General features: G+C 39.4%; 1 protein-coding gene across 4 annotated transcripts in view; it reads left to right on the top strand.

Moving 5' to 3' along the window:
- The window catches only part of arid3a (AT rich interactive domain 3A (BRIGHT-like)), a 57488-nt gene that overhangs the window by 11370 nt on the left and 28640 nt on the right, over positions 1-17478 (top strand). For 3 of the 4 annotated variants that reach the window (XM_047375257.1, XM_047375253.1, XM_047375255.1), the window contains exons 2-4: positions 7796-7902; positions 8032-8533; positions 8605-8887. In XM_047375257.1, the coding sequence (XP_047231213.1) occupies positions 8208-8533; positions 8605-8887 (609 nt within the window). In that variant the 5' untranslated portion in view covers positions 7796-7902; positions 8032-8207. Of the gene's footprint in view, positions 1-4628; positions 4673-7795; positions 7903-8031; positions 8534-8604; positions 8888-17478 lie in introns of all 4 variants that reach the window. The other variant, XM_047375254.1, reaches the window with a different exon arrangement.

Genomic DNA, 17478 nt, shown 5'->3' with positions numbered 1-17478 from the left:
GTTCTGTTAGCAAGAATAGGCGAATATTCCAGCACACTATTGTGAGAAACTTGTTGAAGGACACCCAAAATGTTTGACCTAAATGATACAGTTTACAAGGTCATTCTACCAAATACTAAGAAAAGGTAAAACTTCTGAATCTGAAGAAAGTTAGAAAAAAAATCCCCCTCATTATTTTGGTAAATGGAAATAAATTTGTTAATCGACATAAAACAAGGGCAAGTTTAGTCTGATTTAATCTCCGACAGTGCAACAAAAAATTACATCTTCTTTTAAACCTTGTAAATATCTGGTTTCAACTGTCCTGAGCATCTATGCAAAGCCTGTTTTACTTGTCTGTTAAGGGGTAGTGCAATCTTTATTTTGACAACTCAATTAAAGAAAGAATACATGGCAGAACAAGTACCACCCACATAAACTCAATGAACCTGCCTGAATCCAGGGGAAAACATTAATTTGATTTACATGTGGTGAACAGCTGAGGCGCCAGCAAAGCTCTGAGCACCAGACGTGGAGCTGAAAAGTGGACTATCACTTTAAGAATTGGACTTTGTGATTTTCAGTCAAGCAGAACAGATGTTTCATTTTAATACCCAGTTTCAGGTCTCACCCAGACCTCACCCAGCTTGTCTCAGACCACATGGCTCGATCAGGCATCGAAATGGGTTGCTCTTTCACTACACAGAAGGAAATCAAGCTGCCTGTTTTTTTCTTTCTCCAGAAGTTGAAACGCAACATAAATAGCTGCAATGAAAACAAATATACCCATGACGTGAAAAGCCATCTTCAGCGATACACGTCTTTCTATTTTAAAATATTTAGTTTTGACATCTGTATGTTCATATACGCTTTTTGCATGCAGCCGTTCTTATATTTACCTATGTGTGAGTGCATGTGTAGGGTGGTGAGTGTCTCTTTATCTCATTGGAATTGGACCCTTAACTCTCGTTCTTATCGCTCTACCCTGTTTGCTCAGACCTTGCAATCTCCCACTTCTCAAATGTGGGTTTAGAAAAAAAAAACAGGATTAACCCATTAGCTCTTGTCATTTCTACTTTATCCTTGATTTGGCCAACTGTTAAAATTTATTTGCCAATTCCTCCTCCACCTGCTCTAACAGAGAGTTCCAGTGCTACCTTCTCCGACAGGTGGTCTCCCTTTAGCCAATTAGGGCGTTAAATGAGCCACAAGGGTCTTAATACTCACTGTTGTTATTTGAGGTATTGCCCTTTTTTTTGTTGCTTAAGAACCAGACGTTAAAACTTAGTGAATCAATGACAGCTAAGAAGCTTGTATACTAACCAGCCGTCTATTATTGGGAATTAGGACAATCTGATGCCCTAAGATGATCTTGGGTCTCTTACTTAAGAAGATGTCTTTAATACCTCTGTGTAGAGGTTGGCTGTTAGAGGTCAAAGTGTGAAAGCGTAAGCATGAATTTCAGGATCTGTTTTTAGGCAAAATTTCTAAAAGACCCTCATTGTTAGAAAAGTCCCGGTAAAAATTGTCCATGGTCATCTGGCCCTTTTGAGGGAAGTCGGTAAAAACGTGGTTTAAAAACTAGTAAACGGGAACACAAATTGGTTGTATATTAAATGTGCATAATCAGTTTCTGATAATCAACCCACACCAGCAAAACCTGGTCGGCAGCCTTTGCTCCAAGGCGCAGAATCCAGCTATCATTTTTTAAATCAGTACTTTTCAGAACTATTTCAAAAGGCTGTTGTCAACACTTTAAACGGTTGAAGTCCAGGAATCTGTTCAGTCTTGGTGCACTTCTGTAAGATGGGTCCAGTGTGCATTAAAGGCGCCAACTGATGTGTGTTTATTGATGAGTGTTGTGGCGCTCCAGATGCAAGTTCCTCCTTAAGATTTACCATAATACATTTCCTGTGGATGACGCAGTGCCAAAATGAACAGAGTTTTCTCCAGCCGTGTGGTGCAGGCATTAACTCAGGTCTGCCCCTCCCCCACCGGTTGCTGGCATTACTGGCTAGCTGGCTGAAAGAAGGCTATTACATTTTTCCATTGTTGTTTGGAAAAATTTCCTGTCACAAAAAAACTTTGGACAGTCAGTGTTGAAAATGACACCAAGGTCACACTGACCTTGGTGTCTATATCCAGTATACAGTAGATTTTAGTGGGAACATCTTGATGACTAACAGGAAAGAGAAAAGTGAGGAAAATGTGGGTTAATTACAACCAATATCGACATTGCAGGTGTATGTTTTCATCGTGCAGCGATATTACCTTTGGTAAACTACAGAAGAGTACGAGCATCAACTAATTAACCAGCTAATATCAGCTTGTGTTAGTCTATAAAGAGCTGAAAGGCAAATAGGTGCAATATTCTCTCCAACAAGCATATCAAAACGAAACTAATATAATAAATATTGATATCATTTTAAATTGAATAATTGGTGCTTTTCTGCTTTAAATTAAAGCATTTCTTTAACATTTTTTTGCATACATCAATACATTGAAACTGTGGTATTTTTATTTAAGGATATCATACTGTGAGAAGCTTATATGGACCCATGCCTAATTCCTTGATTTCTTTTTAAAATTTTCTGCTATCTTTTATTACTGCATTACAGCATTAAAATGTAAGTAGCAGAGAAAATGTGCACGTGAGAGTCCAGGAATTTAGGAAACAAACAGGCTGTTTTAAGGTGATGCAGCAATCAGGCGATGGCACTCGCTTTCAGTCGAACTGGGTTTCTTTTTCTTTTTTTTTTTTTGCTGCAGTATTGTTTTGCACAGAGGGTGCTCTTCACAGACACTAAAACAGATGGTTGGCTATAAAAAAACTGCATTTGGAGGCAGATTTGTCCAGTTTAGTCTTGATGCAGGGCTTTAACAGAGAGCTTTTTCCACATTTCTATGGTTAGAATGCCTTCACTAAAGTGGAAACAAAACCATGGAGGAAGTTTTTTTTTCTCCTTCATATCCTCTCATTATTTTCTCTGGTCAAAGAAGCCCTTTAACTGAGTTACTTAGTTGTGGAAATGAATCAAAATGTCATATTTATTATCTTCAATACATTCCACAGCTTTAAAACATCTCTGGAGGTGATTTTCAATACAAACTTAACTCATAACATGCCGCCCTGCTTTCTGTTATGTTCACAGCAAAAAGTCTTATCATTTTAGCCAAAACCTGGTTTTAAATGTGCAAGAATGAGATATACCAACTTTCATCCATTTAGCTGGCAGATAAAAAAAAAATGTGTCAAAAGTTGATAGGCTGTTATCAACTATTAACACCCCTAATCCTGTTGCTAATCATTACCTAGTTTTGGGGATTATGTTTAAAACGTGCTGAATGAATTTTAGAAAAAGAAAAAAAACAAGATGGTATTACTTTTAAGGCATCAGGAAATGTAACAGGGCAGCATATGCAATTTATTTTGAACACTTTGTTCTTTTTGGCAGAGCAACAAGCTTTCCACAAGCAACTGGAGGTTCAATCAAGTTTCCAAGTAGGAAACTGACATTAGGCTTCTCATGCTACAACTTTGCCAGAGCAACGAGGAAGAGGCCAATTATGTTTAAGTAAAGATGCACAGTGCATTTGTTTAGCTTTTCTTTTTTTATATATAAGTAAAACTGTTTCATGATGAATCATTTGATGGTGTGTCAGTCGCTCAGATCCTCACTTATTATTGTGTTTGAGTTAAAAAAAGATCCTAAGCGTTCTCATCAGGACATAATTAATGACTGCAGCAATATTCCGGTCAGTCACGTTAAAAAATTGTATCTTAGAAGCATCTGAGCATAACTTCAGGAAGATTACAGAACGTGCGAGGTGGCGCAATGGAATTTGCTCCATCTTGCATGTAGGAAATCATGATGCTTGTGATGAGCGATGGCATGAAACAAAGAGACCACTTCTGCTTCCCCCTGCACCAGAGAAGGCTCAACACAACAAGCTTTGTTGTAATCACTTCTGTCTTTGAAATCACATACATGAAACATGGAGGGGGAGAGGGTTTAAGAGGCGGGAAAAACATGGATTGTGTCACAGATCACTTGAGAGTGACTAATTCCAATGATGAGTGATGAGCAATGTATATATAAAGATGCTTCTGCACAGCACTCTTTTATCCTTGATGCAAAAATGACTGGATAATTTGGAGTAATTGTTGGAGTCATCATTTAGGCCAGCGAGTTATTTGGTTTTGTAGCTGAAGAAAAGGGGCAGACCTGCACAGTTGTTTGAGTCACACCGGATCCAGTTAGGTAAAATGCTTTAATCCAGCTTACACTTGTGTTATTCTTCGTCCTGACAACTGCTGATGTGCTCTTGTGCCTCTGCCGCCCGTGAAAGAGTCCAGTGAATCAAAATTGAGTATCTGTCGGCTGGCTCACGGCATTTTCTCTGTCAGTTGTCACTTCCTTACACCCTCTGAGGAAACATACAAGTTTCACAGCTCTTCTTTCCTTGCGCAAGATTCCTCTAACCTATAGCTATAGTATTGGGCAGCTTGAGGGTTTTCTCTTTTGAACAGATATGGTTTGTTGCCCAACTGGGCCAGACAGGCATCTACAACATGATTACGTTAGTTTTAATGCAAAATCTTTGAAGTCATTTGGCTTTAGGAGTAATTGTCAGTGTCTGTTTTTAAGGAGGAGAGAGCAGACCGGGATATCAGGATAAGGGTGAGATTCAGGTATGCAGTCTGCTTCTTATTACGAAGAAAGTTACAAAGAAACCCAGCAGTTTGTTTTATTTAATCTCAGTTTTATTTGCATTTACAGAAGTAATTTATATGTTTTGCAATATTTGTTGCATTTTTGTGAGCTGCTGTACTCAGAGGTTGCTTGACGTGTTAAATTTTTCAGCTCTGTCTACCATAAAGGCAGAAGCATTCAGTAATGTGGCGTGCCCGTGTGGTCTGTCACTTGTGATATGCTAGATTCTTTACAAAGCACAAGTTCACCGATACTGTGTAAACATACAAGTCGATCTTCCAGTTGAGTAAGGCTGGTGTAATGTTACACTATCAGTTATTTTCCATTTGGATCGCACAAGTAAGTGTAGTAAAAAAAATAAAAAGACACCCCTATTACTGTGGCGTCTGCTCAGAGAGTGGTGGTTGCCTCGAGTTTCATTACGTATTCATGACTGTGTAAACATAAGATATGAAAAATACTTGATTTTCCCATGAATGGACGCATAACATCACTAGAATTGCATTTGCAAGAAGGAGACATTGGACTTGAAACTGTTCATCCGTCTCCTGTGCTCTTTAACATGCCTACATTATGCCACCTTCGCGGTGGAACTGCACTAAGATTTTCTGAGTGTCTCCACTAAGCTGCATAATGGGGGGAAAAATAACCCCTCCTCTCATGAGACAAAATAATACCCTCATTGTAATGATGGGGTTTATTGTGTGCAAAGAGTGCTGTGGTGGTCAGTTTTTAGGTAAGCTCAGCATGGTTTAATGTGGTGCTACTTTGAAGACTGGTATTACCTTGAGGCTGTGCTGACTCCCAAGTATGTTTTATTCAAGGCCTGTTATGAATGTGGTCAGATGTAAGAACTGCAAGCGTCAGCTCTCAGAAAGGGAAAAAAGTTTGTTTTCAGTGCGCAACATCGAAGACACAGTGCCTTGTAAAGGTACTGATACCCCGTATACTTTTCCACATTTTGTCACATTAAAACCACAGACCTTATTGTGTTTAAGTGGGGTTTTATGAGACAAAGAAGTGTATAATTGTTAAATGTAATGAAAAATATAAATGCTTAGATGTCTTTGACAAATAAATTGAAAAGTGTGACATTTACCCCATGCCAAAAATATATTTCGTATCTCCAACAGCTTTGCACATGTATAGACTGAAATTTGTCCTCATTCTGCTCTGACTGTATGTTAGGGGTTGTTATCCTTAGCAACCCTTCACCCCCGTCTTAGCTTTTATTTACCACCTCCAACAGGCTTTATTTGTTCCTGCTAAAGATGAGCATCCCCACAGCTGCAGCCACCATGCTCCTCTGTGGGGATGATGTGCTCAGGTGTTAGTTTTACACCGTAAGAAGCCTGAAGCACCAAAGCCAAAATGTTTAATTCTGGTCTCATCTGATCAGAGTACTTTCTTCCTTCTCTCAATGATTCAGCAATCTTGCAATTCCTTTATAAATGTAGCTTTGGATCTCTGCTGCTCCTCCAGAGTCATCACGAGATGTGGCTGTTTCCCTGATTAATGAGCTCCATGTCCGGCCTGCCATTTAAGGTGGATGACCATCTCTTCATGCTATACTCTTTCTTTCCTGAATCATGGGCTGAGCAGTGCATTGTAAGATGTTCAAAGCTTTTGACAACCCTGCTTTACACTTCTCCCTGACGTATCTGCTGTGTTCCTTGGTCTTTATTATGCTGCTTCTTCATTGATGTCATTAAACAAACATCTGAGGCGTTCACAGAACAACTGTATTTACACTGCGAATAAATGAAATGCGGGTGCCCTCTATGTATGAATTAGTTGACATCCTAATTGGTTGCATTACGTATTATTTAGCCATGCCACACTTTTCAGATTTTTACTTGTAAAGACTTTTGGAATATCATCAGCTCAGAAAAACGGTGCAAATCCTGAACTATCTGAGTTGACAAATCAGGGCAGGTGCTGACTACGAAAGTCTGCCTTTACCTTTATTAGTCAGCATGGCTGAACGAACAGTGCCGTACAGTCACCACCAGCTCCAGTCATGACTGGTACTCCTGCAAGTCCAGCACCTGCGCTCAAATCTAAATTCCCCGCGCGCTGTTGACTTATGAGTGCAGCGCTTATCTGTAGCCAACTGATCTAGCCGCAGCTTAGTTGTGATGTAAGCTCGTAGCAATAGGGATTTTTCTTTTTGAAATTATTCCTAGAAAATCGGATACCTTGGCTTATAGCCATGACTGTTTTGCATACCTGGGCCTTTTCTGAAGCAGGTGTGTTGGCGAACTATTGCCACCTACACATGTTGCAGAAAACTCCCCACGGTGTGTCACTCACATGCGAAAAAAGAAGGGGAAAATACACCAGTTGAACGTGAGCGGGCCTTACCTGTAAATGTTTTAGGAAGCATAAATTTATATTGTCCACACAGGTTTGCTGTTTTGTGTCTGCGAGCAGAAGCTTATTCTAAGTTCAATCCGACCAGGTGAGAAAAATGACAGTTCTTCCTATGATTTCACTTCCTCTTGTTCTTTTTTGAGACATTTTGTCCTCTAAGAGCAGCTCACCCCTTCTGTTTCTGGTGTGAGCAATCCTGCACATGCTGCATGAAAGATGTTATCTCTGGGACTCTGTGTATGTGTCACAGGGACTTTGCATTGAAATTTGTGTGTGAAATTGTTTTCTCCTCAGTCACATTGTCTTAACTTGTGATTGGAGTTAGTTGAGACACCATGCTTACTTGGCTGCTGCAAGTCATATAAACTATTAAAAATTATTAATCGGGGAGCTTAGGAATATGATGGACTTTTTCTTTAAGTGTTACCTAGTAACTTTATTTTTCTATTATAGTTCGGTTCCAAAACAGGGAGCAACCATGACAAAAAGCTGCCAAATCAAAAGTGCGGGTTTAAGAGTCAAATTACATTAAAAGCATTAGAAATGTTCACCTAAAAGCCATGGGATAGAGAAAGGTTTTGTTTCTGAAATGAAGATGTTTTCAGAGCAGTTTACCAGTTGTGACAGCGCTCTGGGAGAAAGGTCTTTCCCCTAACCTCAGGTTGCTGATGTAAACAGAAAGTAGTGGAGGAGCACTTTGACATTGTGTCTTTCTTTCTGTCCCTTAGGTATCTGTAGTTTGTCTGCAGAGCTGTTGTAACCCAACCTTCAGTGCCCACCTTCAGTGTCACTGCTTGTGCCTCACCAGCTCAGCTCAGCTCAGCTCTGCCCCCAGGTTTGGTTTCCGCCAATACTCTTAGAAGAAATTCTGACCCAAGTGAGAGGCTTCTGAGACCTCTGACTGCATGTCCCATAGCTCTTACAGACCTCCTTCCTGTTGTTCCTCTCTCCTCTTCTCCTTCAGAACCCGCATTTTGACATAACTAAAATCTATAAAGCTGCTCCCTCACTGGCACGCTTTACAGTTGCCCCTCTGTTTGGGATAGAAGTGTGACGCTTGTCACCTTCACTGAAAGCCAACTTGGTGCTCATTCAAAGGGCGGAGGAAGGTTGCTGAACACAGTGCCGCTTTCCCTGGAGATGAAGCTGCAGGCCGTCATGGAGAACCTGCACAGGCAACAGAGGGCCAAGCTTCTGATGGAGCAGCAGCTACAGCAGCAAGCCATCAACCAGCACGCTCAGGTCCGCACAGGCGACGATCCGATGGAGAGTCCTGCCCCCGAGGGCGAGCATGCACAGATAGCAGCGCTAGCGGCCATGCGAGCTGCAGCAGCCGGGCTGCAGAAAGTATCGGACAGCCCCATGTCGAAGCGCAGCAGTGGCGGGGAGGAGGAGCGTGAGGATGACAATGATGAAGGGGAGGAGCATTACAAGGATATGATGGGTTCGGATGAGGAGGAACAGATGTAAGTACTAAAAAAATGTGCTTTTGCAAAATCTAAATTTTTATTAATTTTTTTTAAACACACATCTTCAGCAAACAGAAATGGGATGAGGGAGACTTTGAAAGCGACATGGACGAAGACTTTGATGATGACATGGCAGAGGAAGGTTTGCCGACGGGCCATGATGCCATAACTCCCGGGAAGGGCATCCTCCTGCTGCCTCACCGTCAGCTCCATCCCCACTCCCACCTGCTGAAGGTCCGTCCCAGTGTGGAGCAGGAGCCCCGTGTTGCCATCTTGCCCCCCCACACGCTGCACAGCCACCTGGGCGGACAGGATCACGGAGAATGGACCTACGAGGAGCAGTTCAGACAGGTGCGACTTTAACTCTTACAACTCTGTAAGGATGAAGTTAATCAGAGATGTTCGAAACAAGACTCTTAACAATTAGGCAAAAAGTCATACTCTATTTAACGTCCTTGCTTAAACCTTTCCTAACAAGGAACAACAAACAGAGCAAAAGATAAAAAATGAAGACTAAAATCAGTGATCAACCAACCCGACATTATTTGAAAGATGTCTCATAAAACTGTATTTCTTGTATGATATCTAATATTTCTCTTCAGCATTTCAAAAGAACAATAATTAAAGTATTTTAGTCTGTAGTCTTACATCTTGGTGTGAGTCCTACATTGATAGATACAGAAAAAGATTAGTGCAACAACACTATATAATAAATAATAAAACAACTGTTTTACAGTATTTTGTTTAATATTTAATTTCTATTTACTAATCTATTCTTTTGTTTAATTCTTCCCATTTAATTTTTGTTTGAGCCACTGTAACAAACCCAAGTTTAATATTGCAACAAAAGGCTATAAAATAGCCTTAATTAGTGATGCCTGCAGGGCTTTTTGTTGTTCTGGGTTGTTTTGGCACCTCCTGGGTAAGTCAGCGATGCTCTCTTGGAGTGATTTTGATAGGCTAGTCAGTTCTAGGAATGTTCTCCAGTGTTACATGTTTTCTCCATTTGCTTATAATGGTTTATGTGGTTCAGTTAAGTCCCAAAGCCTTCAGAATGGTTTTTAGGACTGATTAATTTTAATGACTTTGTTTCTTGTGTTATCTTGAATTTCTTTACATGATGTATGTTTTTTGAGATCCTTTGGCTTGCTTAATGTTTTCAAACAGGTTTTAGACAAGTAATCTTTTAATTATACAGATCTGGAGTAGTAATCAGGCCTGGGTGTGGCTACTGAAATTGTGCTTGTCACAGATGGGTGAATTTGGATAGCTTTTTCCATTCAATGAATGAAATAATAATTTGAAAACTACATTTTTTTATATTTGTTCTGGCTGATATTAAAATGTGTTTGATGACCTCAAACATTTAAGTGAGCTGAATAAAAAAAAAAAACACTTTTTCACAGCCCTTTATAAATTACTTGCAAATTATAGTCTTCTTTTGTATTCATGTTTCCTCCATGTTTAAGTCATTTGAAAAATAGATGAGTTGCGACTATCAAATGAAAATAATTGCTTAAACAAGCAAAAGACAAACGACGAATTAACAAAACTCTGATGCACTGAAATTTGAGCCCAGAGGAACAAATAAAGGATTAATCTATTCTACTTCTGCTGGGGGAGATTTTGTGTTTCCCAATGGTCTGCAGCCGGATCCCACCTCTCCACCAAGCAGAGAGTCGGCTGGTGGGAAGATCTGGACTGTTGGTTATCTCTTGTCTGTCTCGTAACGGACCGTAGCCTCTGTGAGACTCGTCAACGTTTTTTCAATCAATTCAAGCTTCAGGTTTCTCATTGATATAAGGCTCTCTGAAGGCTTTTCAGGATAACATTGAACAGTATCGTGTCATTGCAGATGTTAACAGTTTGCATGTTTCTAAAAGCGATAAAAAAACAATAGATTTCAAAAGAAGTCTTGTTCAGGTACAGATCGACGGTTAAATATGGCAGTTGGATGCCATTTTTGCAGTGTGTTAGTTCATGCGCCATTACTTTTGGATGACTGAATTGAGGTGAGGATAAAAGCCTTTATTTAATCACAGTGGGGAACCATGACGGCTGTAATTCCCAATGGTCAGCTGCTGTGAAACACCAAGGATGTGCAGAAATCCAAACCTGAGCCACATCTGTCCATCGTGCTCCTCATGTTAAATCTGCCTGGGACTCTCTCAACACCACATGATGTAATCTGAACAGGGTGGGAAACCAGCAGCAGCCAGGCAGCTAAAAAAACGCATGTTACCACCTGACCTTCTGTCAAGATCCGTGCGATAAATTCCTGGTCTAAACAAACCACTTTTTTCCACAGAACTACCTAATCCCAGGTTAAATTTAGCCTTAACAAAGCCAATGCTGCTTAAAACTAGGCTGTTATGAATTTGTTTTTCCCCAAAATCTTTTCAATATTTTCAGTTTTTCTTTTACTGAATTCTGTTTTTTCAAGGTGGAACTGGATCTATTTAATAGAATGAGTAAAATAAAAAAAAGGAAAAACTAGAATAAAATGGGGCCAAATGGCTTCTTACTTGCACGGAGTTGGACTGGGAGTTAAGGAATGGACCCAAGGATGAGTAGAGTGGGGGTTGGTCGAGTAGCATTTTAACAGCTTTACTGTGCAGGAGTTTACTGTAAACATGCCAGTGGGCTGGATATTATGAGGGAAGCTTGAATGAAAAAAGACAAGCTGTTTACATGGGAAGACTTAAGACTGTCAACGGCTCGGTTCAGATGGAAGACGGCTCTCAGTTAACAGATACTGAATATAAATAACCACACGGTTACACGTGAGGATATAAAAAAAACTCCCACTGTTATAAATATGATATAAACTGAAATGTGATCTTTTTCTTCTTCAGAAAATTGGATAAAGATTTATCAGAAGACCGACCTTTGCCGCCTTAAGCAATCGGTAAAGTTATAGATGTACTTTTTAGTGTCCTTTTTGTAAGTTTATAAAACACATCTTTCTTGTAAACAAGCCTCCACCTCTGCTGTAAGAAAACCGAGGCCTGTTTTATATCGCCTATCTATATGTGTGTTTGTGTGTGTGTAGCAAGCACTGAGCCACCATTTTATGCAGCAGCTTATTACATAATGGATGCTGCCATTTAATGCAAACACAATCATGGTGTGTTGCAGTATTTCCACCCATAAAACAGGGTCATCAGTGTGAGAAACGAGCTGGTCTTGTCTCCGAGCTGACAGTTTTTAACTCTATTCGTTTTGGAGCACTGACACAATCCGCGTGATGGGAGGTGAATTATCTCAACCACATTGCATGCACCCTTTGTGGGCTTCATTATCAAGCCTAACTATAGATTCTGTAATTTAAGGTCTATTTTTTGTAATTACAGACCTTGTGGAATATAACTCTCCTAAAACCTATACTCTGCGTCTGTAAATAGCCCACCACTCCCTGTGTGACAGTTTCTGTGAGCGCCCTGACGGGGCTTTCTCAGATTTCATGTGGCAGGTATGACATGCAGGGCAATTTTATCATCATGCACCACTCAGCAGTGGATTAGTTATGCATTTACTACCTTTGGCACTTAAGGAACTGTGTTAGTTGTTACTTAATCTATAGATCATTAAAACCTTTATAACACTTGCATTGTATTTCTCTTATTGTGAATACAGAGAAGACCAATGAGAAAAGGAAAAATCCAGTTTTTTTTTAAATGCGCATTTCTCACATTCGCTTGACTATTTTTGCCCTTGGATGATTATAGCAATGAGCTGTAATTTGCAGTTATAGACTGTTAAAATGACGGCTGACTGCCTCCTGATAATTGAAACCCCACACATCAAAGTACCTAAATTTTTGTCTTGCTCTGCATACTCTGGATTGTATATTTATTTTGGTTCTTCATTTTCTTCTCAACCAGACATTTGTGGCTTCTTCAATACTTTTTTTGGAGGGATATAATTGTTAAATATATACACCACCACTTATTTTTTACAGCTCAACTCTGACTTGGTTGTCATGCTGCTCATATGCTGTAAAATAGTGTAAAATAAATGACCTAGCTGAATTTGTAGCTGCTGTGATGCCCTAAGCAATAAACACAATTGTCTGCACTTGTGAGTCACCAACACTGTAATATCTGCCAGAAAAATCACTATGAAACTGATTATATAACAGCTATCGTGTGAAAAGGCCCTGCCTTTACATTTCATATGACTGATGCTAAAGTAGAAAAGTGCTGAGTTGGCAGGTTTACTTTTATCACTGCTGCATTAATAATGAGAAGTAGTGAAGTGCCTTTTCATCTCATCATGCTCAGGAGTTTTACCTCTTATTTACAATTTAGTCTACTGTTCAACCTATGAGGGGAAAGAATATTTTCACATTTATGCTACAGAGGCTAGGTTATTATTTGTATTGATTTGACATCTGATAATTCTTCACCTTCACAAGGTGAAAAATTGGTGTTTTAGTCCAAACATATCCTGCTTACAGGACTTTAACTGTCACAAACTCTCATGTCTTCTACTGGCAATTTTGGTCTCTTACACCTTCTTACATGTTTGCTGTGTCTTGTACAAGGCTAGTGGCAAACTGCAAATAGTTGTCTTGTAGCACTTGTACAATTCTCTTCCTCACTTTGGACACAGGGTGGCCAGACTCTCCCTTAGACATGGGGTGAGGAGCTCGGCCATCTGGATCGAGCTTCGAGTAGAGCCACTGCTCCTCCACATCGAAAGGAATCGGTTAAGGTGGCTGGAGCATCTGTTTTGGATGCTTCTTGGACGCCTCCCTTGGGAGGTGTTCCAGGCACATCCCACCAGGAGGAGGCCCAGGAACTATGTCTCTCAGCTGGCCTGGGAATGCCTCGGGTTTCCTCGACAAGAGCTGGAGGCTGTGTCTGGGGAGAGGGAAGTTTGGGCGTCTCTGCTTAGGGACAAGAAGCGGAAGACGATGAGTACGAGTACGAACTTTGGACGATTCATTGAACAGTGCTCCAAGTCTTAGCTCACCAAACAATATCTCAAGCTTTAAAGTTCTCCCCAGCCTCTGCTGTGTTCCTTTTGTTTATAAATGTTCTCTAACCAACCACTGAGGTCTTCAAAGAACAGCTGCATTTATACTGCGATTAATATTGCCCACATGTGGTCTCTGCTTCTTTAGATAACTGTTTGCACTGGATTTGTTTTAGCTGACATCACTGTCTAACTTCACTATGTTCTAATAATATAAACACGACCACTGGCTTTTTGTTCAATTGTTTTCCCCAAGTAATGCACTTGTGTAATTAACAAACACTTGCCTACTGCCTCTTGGTCTTCTGAGTTGGGCTTGTGCCTGTAAAACTTGGCAGTGTTGTTTAACGGTGTTAATATCTGTCCATCTGCTCGTGGAGCACAGTTTCAGGTTACATTTCTGGATGCAACGTCAGACTTTTTGAGATGGAATGATTTTCCAAGAAACTTCAAACACTTGAGATGTTTGTTATGATGCTTCAAATCCTATTTTTCTTTATTTCTATAATGTTTTGCATTCTGAATGGTGGATGTTTGAAAACTGAGGATTCTCTCATGTTGGTTTGTACAAAGTTCAGAATCTATCAAACATTACTAATTAAAACAGATACATAATGCTATGTGTTGACCTGCCATTTATACCTAATTCTGACACATTTAATTATGTTATCTAGCAGTTGTATATTAATTCAAAACCGTGTATCTGTTGTTTAAATACATTTGTTGATATTTCACCTGCTATTAGACTTTTGTTTGTGTGAAACTGTGTGGATTTTTAGATGCTATCTCAAAACCAATCAAACTGGTTCACGAAGACATAAAAAAAAACCTTTTCCCGTGTCTGTTAAATTAATACGTAGACAAAATTTCAAAACTTTTCTAGAAATTAAGTCTTAATGGGATTATTTATTTATTTATTTTAATAGTTATTGCATTACTTCCAGTCAATTTTTTTCATATAGGTATTAAAGGTTTTAGGCTACCACTGTTTAATTGTATTCGAGGCCTGCTTTATTCATAAAACCCGGATGTCCAAGCCATTCCATTGTGTTCACAGCTATCGACTTCTCTTTTGGCTTTTTGTTCAAATCTCAAAAAAGTTAACATGGACAGAAGCGCTGTTACTTACTGATTCCCCCCACTGACATTCGTGGGTCAGTTTCTCAGTCTGGGCTTCACGATCGGATTTCATTATCTCACCGCCTGAAGGTGCGAGTCAACAAAAACCCACTTGCATTGTTTAAAGCAGGGCTGTTTGTCTGTAAATGCAACAGTGTTTGCTGCACAAACTTAATCTGTGGGCATGTTTTAGTCACATGTAAATGTTTTTTAGCGGGAAAAAAAGGTTTTTTTTAATGTAAATAGAGTGGTTGATGTTCTAATTTTTTCCATTTTCATTGTCATTGTCAATATTATGCAGTGTGTTGTGGGTTTTTATTTTCTAATATTGTTGATTCATGACTGTAGTTTTCTGGTCAAGCCATTTGAAGGGTGCTGGGTGGGGAGGAATGGGTTAAGACGGTACAGTTTATTTTGGGCAGGTGGGTGGAGGCTGCAGGAATGTGCCTGATGGAGAGTGATAATGTGGCCACGAGGAACCTCAGATCCTCAGCAGAAACTTTGCATGCCTCTATCAGTCTTGAGCAGTTAGGGCTCTTCCAAACTGTAAACTGCCCATTTCAGTCCCATGTCAAAGCCGGGGCATGTATAGGGGGTCATATAAAGTATAAATAAACTCTGTGTGGTGCTACAGACTAACAATGCGGGTTTGGGACAAATTACAGCCCAAATGATATGTTGATGTTATTAATTTCTAATGAAATGTAGTTTCACAAAGTCGTGCAGAAATATCTTTTTCCTGCGTTTATGTTGCTCTGCAGAGGAAGAAATGTGCAACAAACTCAACAAATTTGTGGTAGACGTTTTGCCTCCAGGGTCTGTGTGCTGCCACGACATATTGACAAATCCCAACCTGCATTCCTGGTGGATCATCGAGCCACCTTCCTCCACTGTCGACTGAAATGTCAGACTAAATTAAGCCAGGAGATGCAGCCTGCTCAATGCCTGATTACACTGTGGCCTTAAGTGAATTAATCAAAAACCTTCAAGGCCCTTTGCCAGCATTGTCATATCTGGCCAGGGCAGGGTGCAGAGAGAATTAAATAAAGAGGAGGGCTTTGTATTGGTATCAAATTATGCCTGTGCTGTTGGATTAATTTGTAAATGAAACTGATTTGCGTGTCTGGTGGCCTTATTTCAGTGATACGAGCGTGATACCACTTATAGCCCTTCTTGGTATTTGAACTCTCTATAGATATCTTTCTCTGCGATATCTATAGCAATTGCCATATAAATTAGATTTGCATAGAGGAAACAATGCAACCAAAAAAACTTTTATTTCCATGAGACTTGCCTCCCTGTCTGCCACCAGTAATAAGCTCATAAAGGCTTTAAAAGGATGATCTTTGTTTTAATTTCCTTTTTGTTTCAAAATGGTAAGATTTAATGCCTTTTTTCTATCTTAAGCTCAACAAACAAAACCATAAAGGGCATGTAGCAAAGGAACAATTACTTTAAAAACTTTCTTCTACATTTTTAAACTGGATACAGGTGGGAAATAAAGTATTGAACATAAACAAGTTTTTTTTCCTCAGTAAATAAGTATTTCTAATTTATGTTGATATGAAAATCACACAGTCCATGTAACCCATACACATATAAGCGAACACAAATAAAAATAGGTTTATAGTTAATGTAATTTGTGATTAAGTCAAATGAAACAGGGAGTAAGAATTAAACACGTGTGGGAAAATTGGTACAAAAATGCATAAAAAGGCAGAAAACAGCTAAAATCTGTAAGAATTTATTAAGCAATCCTACTCCTTAGCGCAAAGTATTAAGGGTTGGTTTAGTCCTAATCGATGACCTTTGAAAAGGTTTCAGATCACCAACCTGTCACACAAAAGGCTGGTCATGTTGAATAAAAGGAAGGAGTCATCTCATAATCTTTGCAACTTTGCTATTGCAAAATATACTGTTGGAATTGGGGGGAGGCATATTTTGACATTTCTAAACTTCTAAATGTTCCAGTCAGCACCATTGGGGTCATTATCCAAAAGTGTAAAACACATGATTTCACCATAAACCATCCATCACCAGATGCTTCTCTCAAGATTTCTGACAGAAGCGTCAAAAGAAAATCATAAAAGCAAAGGTATCATCATGGCATGGGACTGTCTTTCAGCATATGGGACCGGTAGACGTCGTACAACTGGAGAAAGGAAGAACATATAAATCTACTGATCCAAGAATCTGAAGATGAAATGAGGGTGGATTTTTCAGCAAGGCAATGATCCCAAATACAGCCAAGAAAGCTCTCTGGATGTTTTAGGGAAATAAAATTAAATTGCTAGAATGACCCAGTCCATAACCTGATCTGTCTCTAAACCGTGATTTAAAGACAGTTTGGGTGGAAGAATGGATCAAAATTGCACTGTAACAATGCATGCTCTATTTTCTCCATACTTGGTTCAAAAACATTCCAGTAAGCGTGTATTTTTCCTGCAGATTCCCCTGTAAGAGACGTCATTTATGGACTCCTCTGATTTCATTGCATGTTGTGATTACCTCAGGTTGTTTGCTGTGTTTTGCACCATTGAACCATGTGTTCAATACTTCTTTTTCCTGCAGTATCTTGAAGTTGTAAAAGTAATTGTCCAAATTTTCTGTCTTAAACTAGAAATTAGCATAAACTTGACTGTTTTTGATACTTTACCTGGTTTTGAATACACAAAGCAATAGGTAATCAATAGCAATAGGTAAATAAACATATTCTGTAAACTGAGCTAGTAATTCAACTATTTAACCCGTTATTTATCTTTTAGGGTATTATCACAAAGGTTTGCCCTATTTTGCTACTACTGATTATCAGTTTACCAGCCTTCACCCTTTAGATGCTTGTT

Source organism: Girardinichthys multiradiatus, chromosome 9, assembly GCF_021462225.1.
Source record: "Girardinichthys multiradiatus isolate DD_20200921_A chromosome 9, DD_fGirMul_XY1, whole genome shotgun sequence".
Classification (NCBI taxonomy): Eukaryota; Metazoa; Chordata; class Actinopteri; order Cyprinodontiformes; family Goodeidae; genus Girardinichthys; species Girardinichthys multiradiatus.
This window is presented reverse-complemented; position numbering and strand designations above follow the sequence as displayed.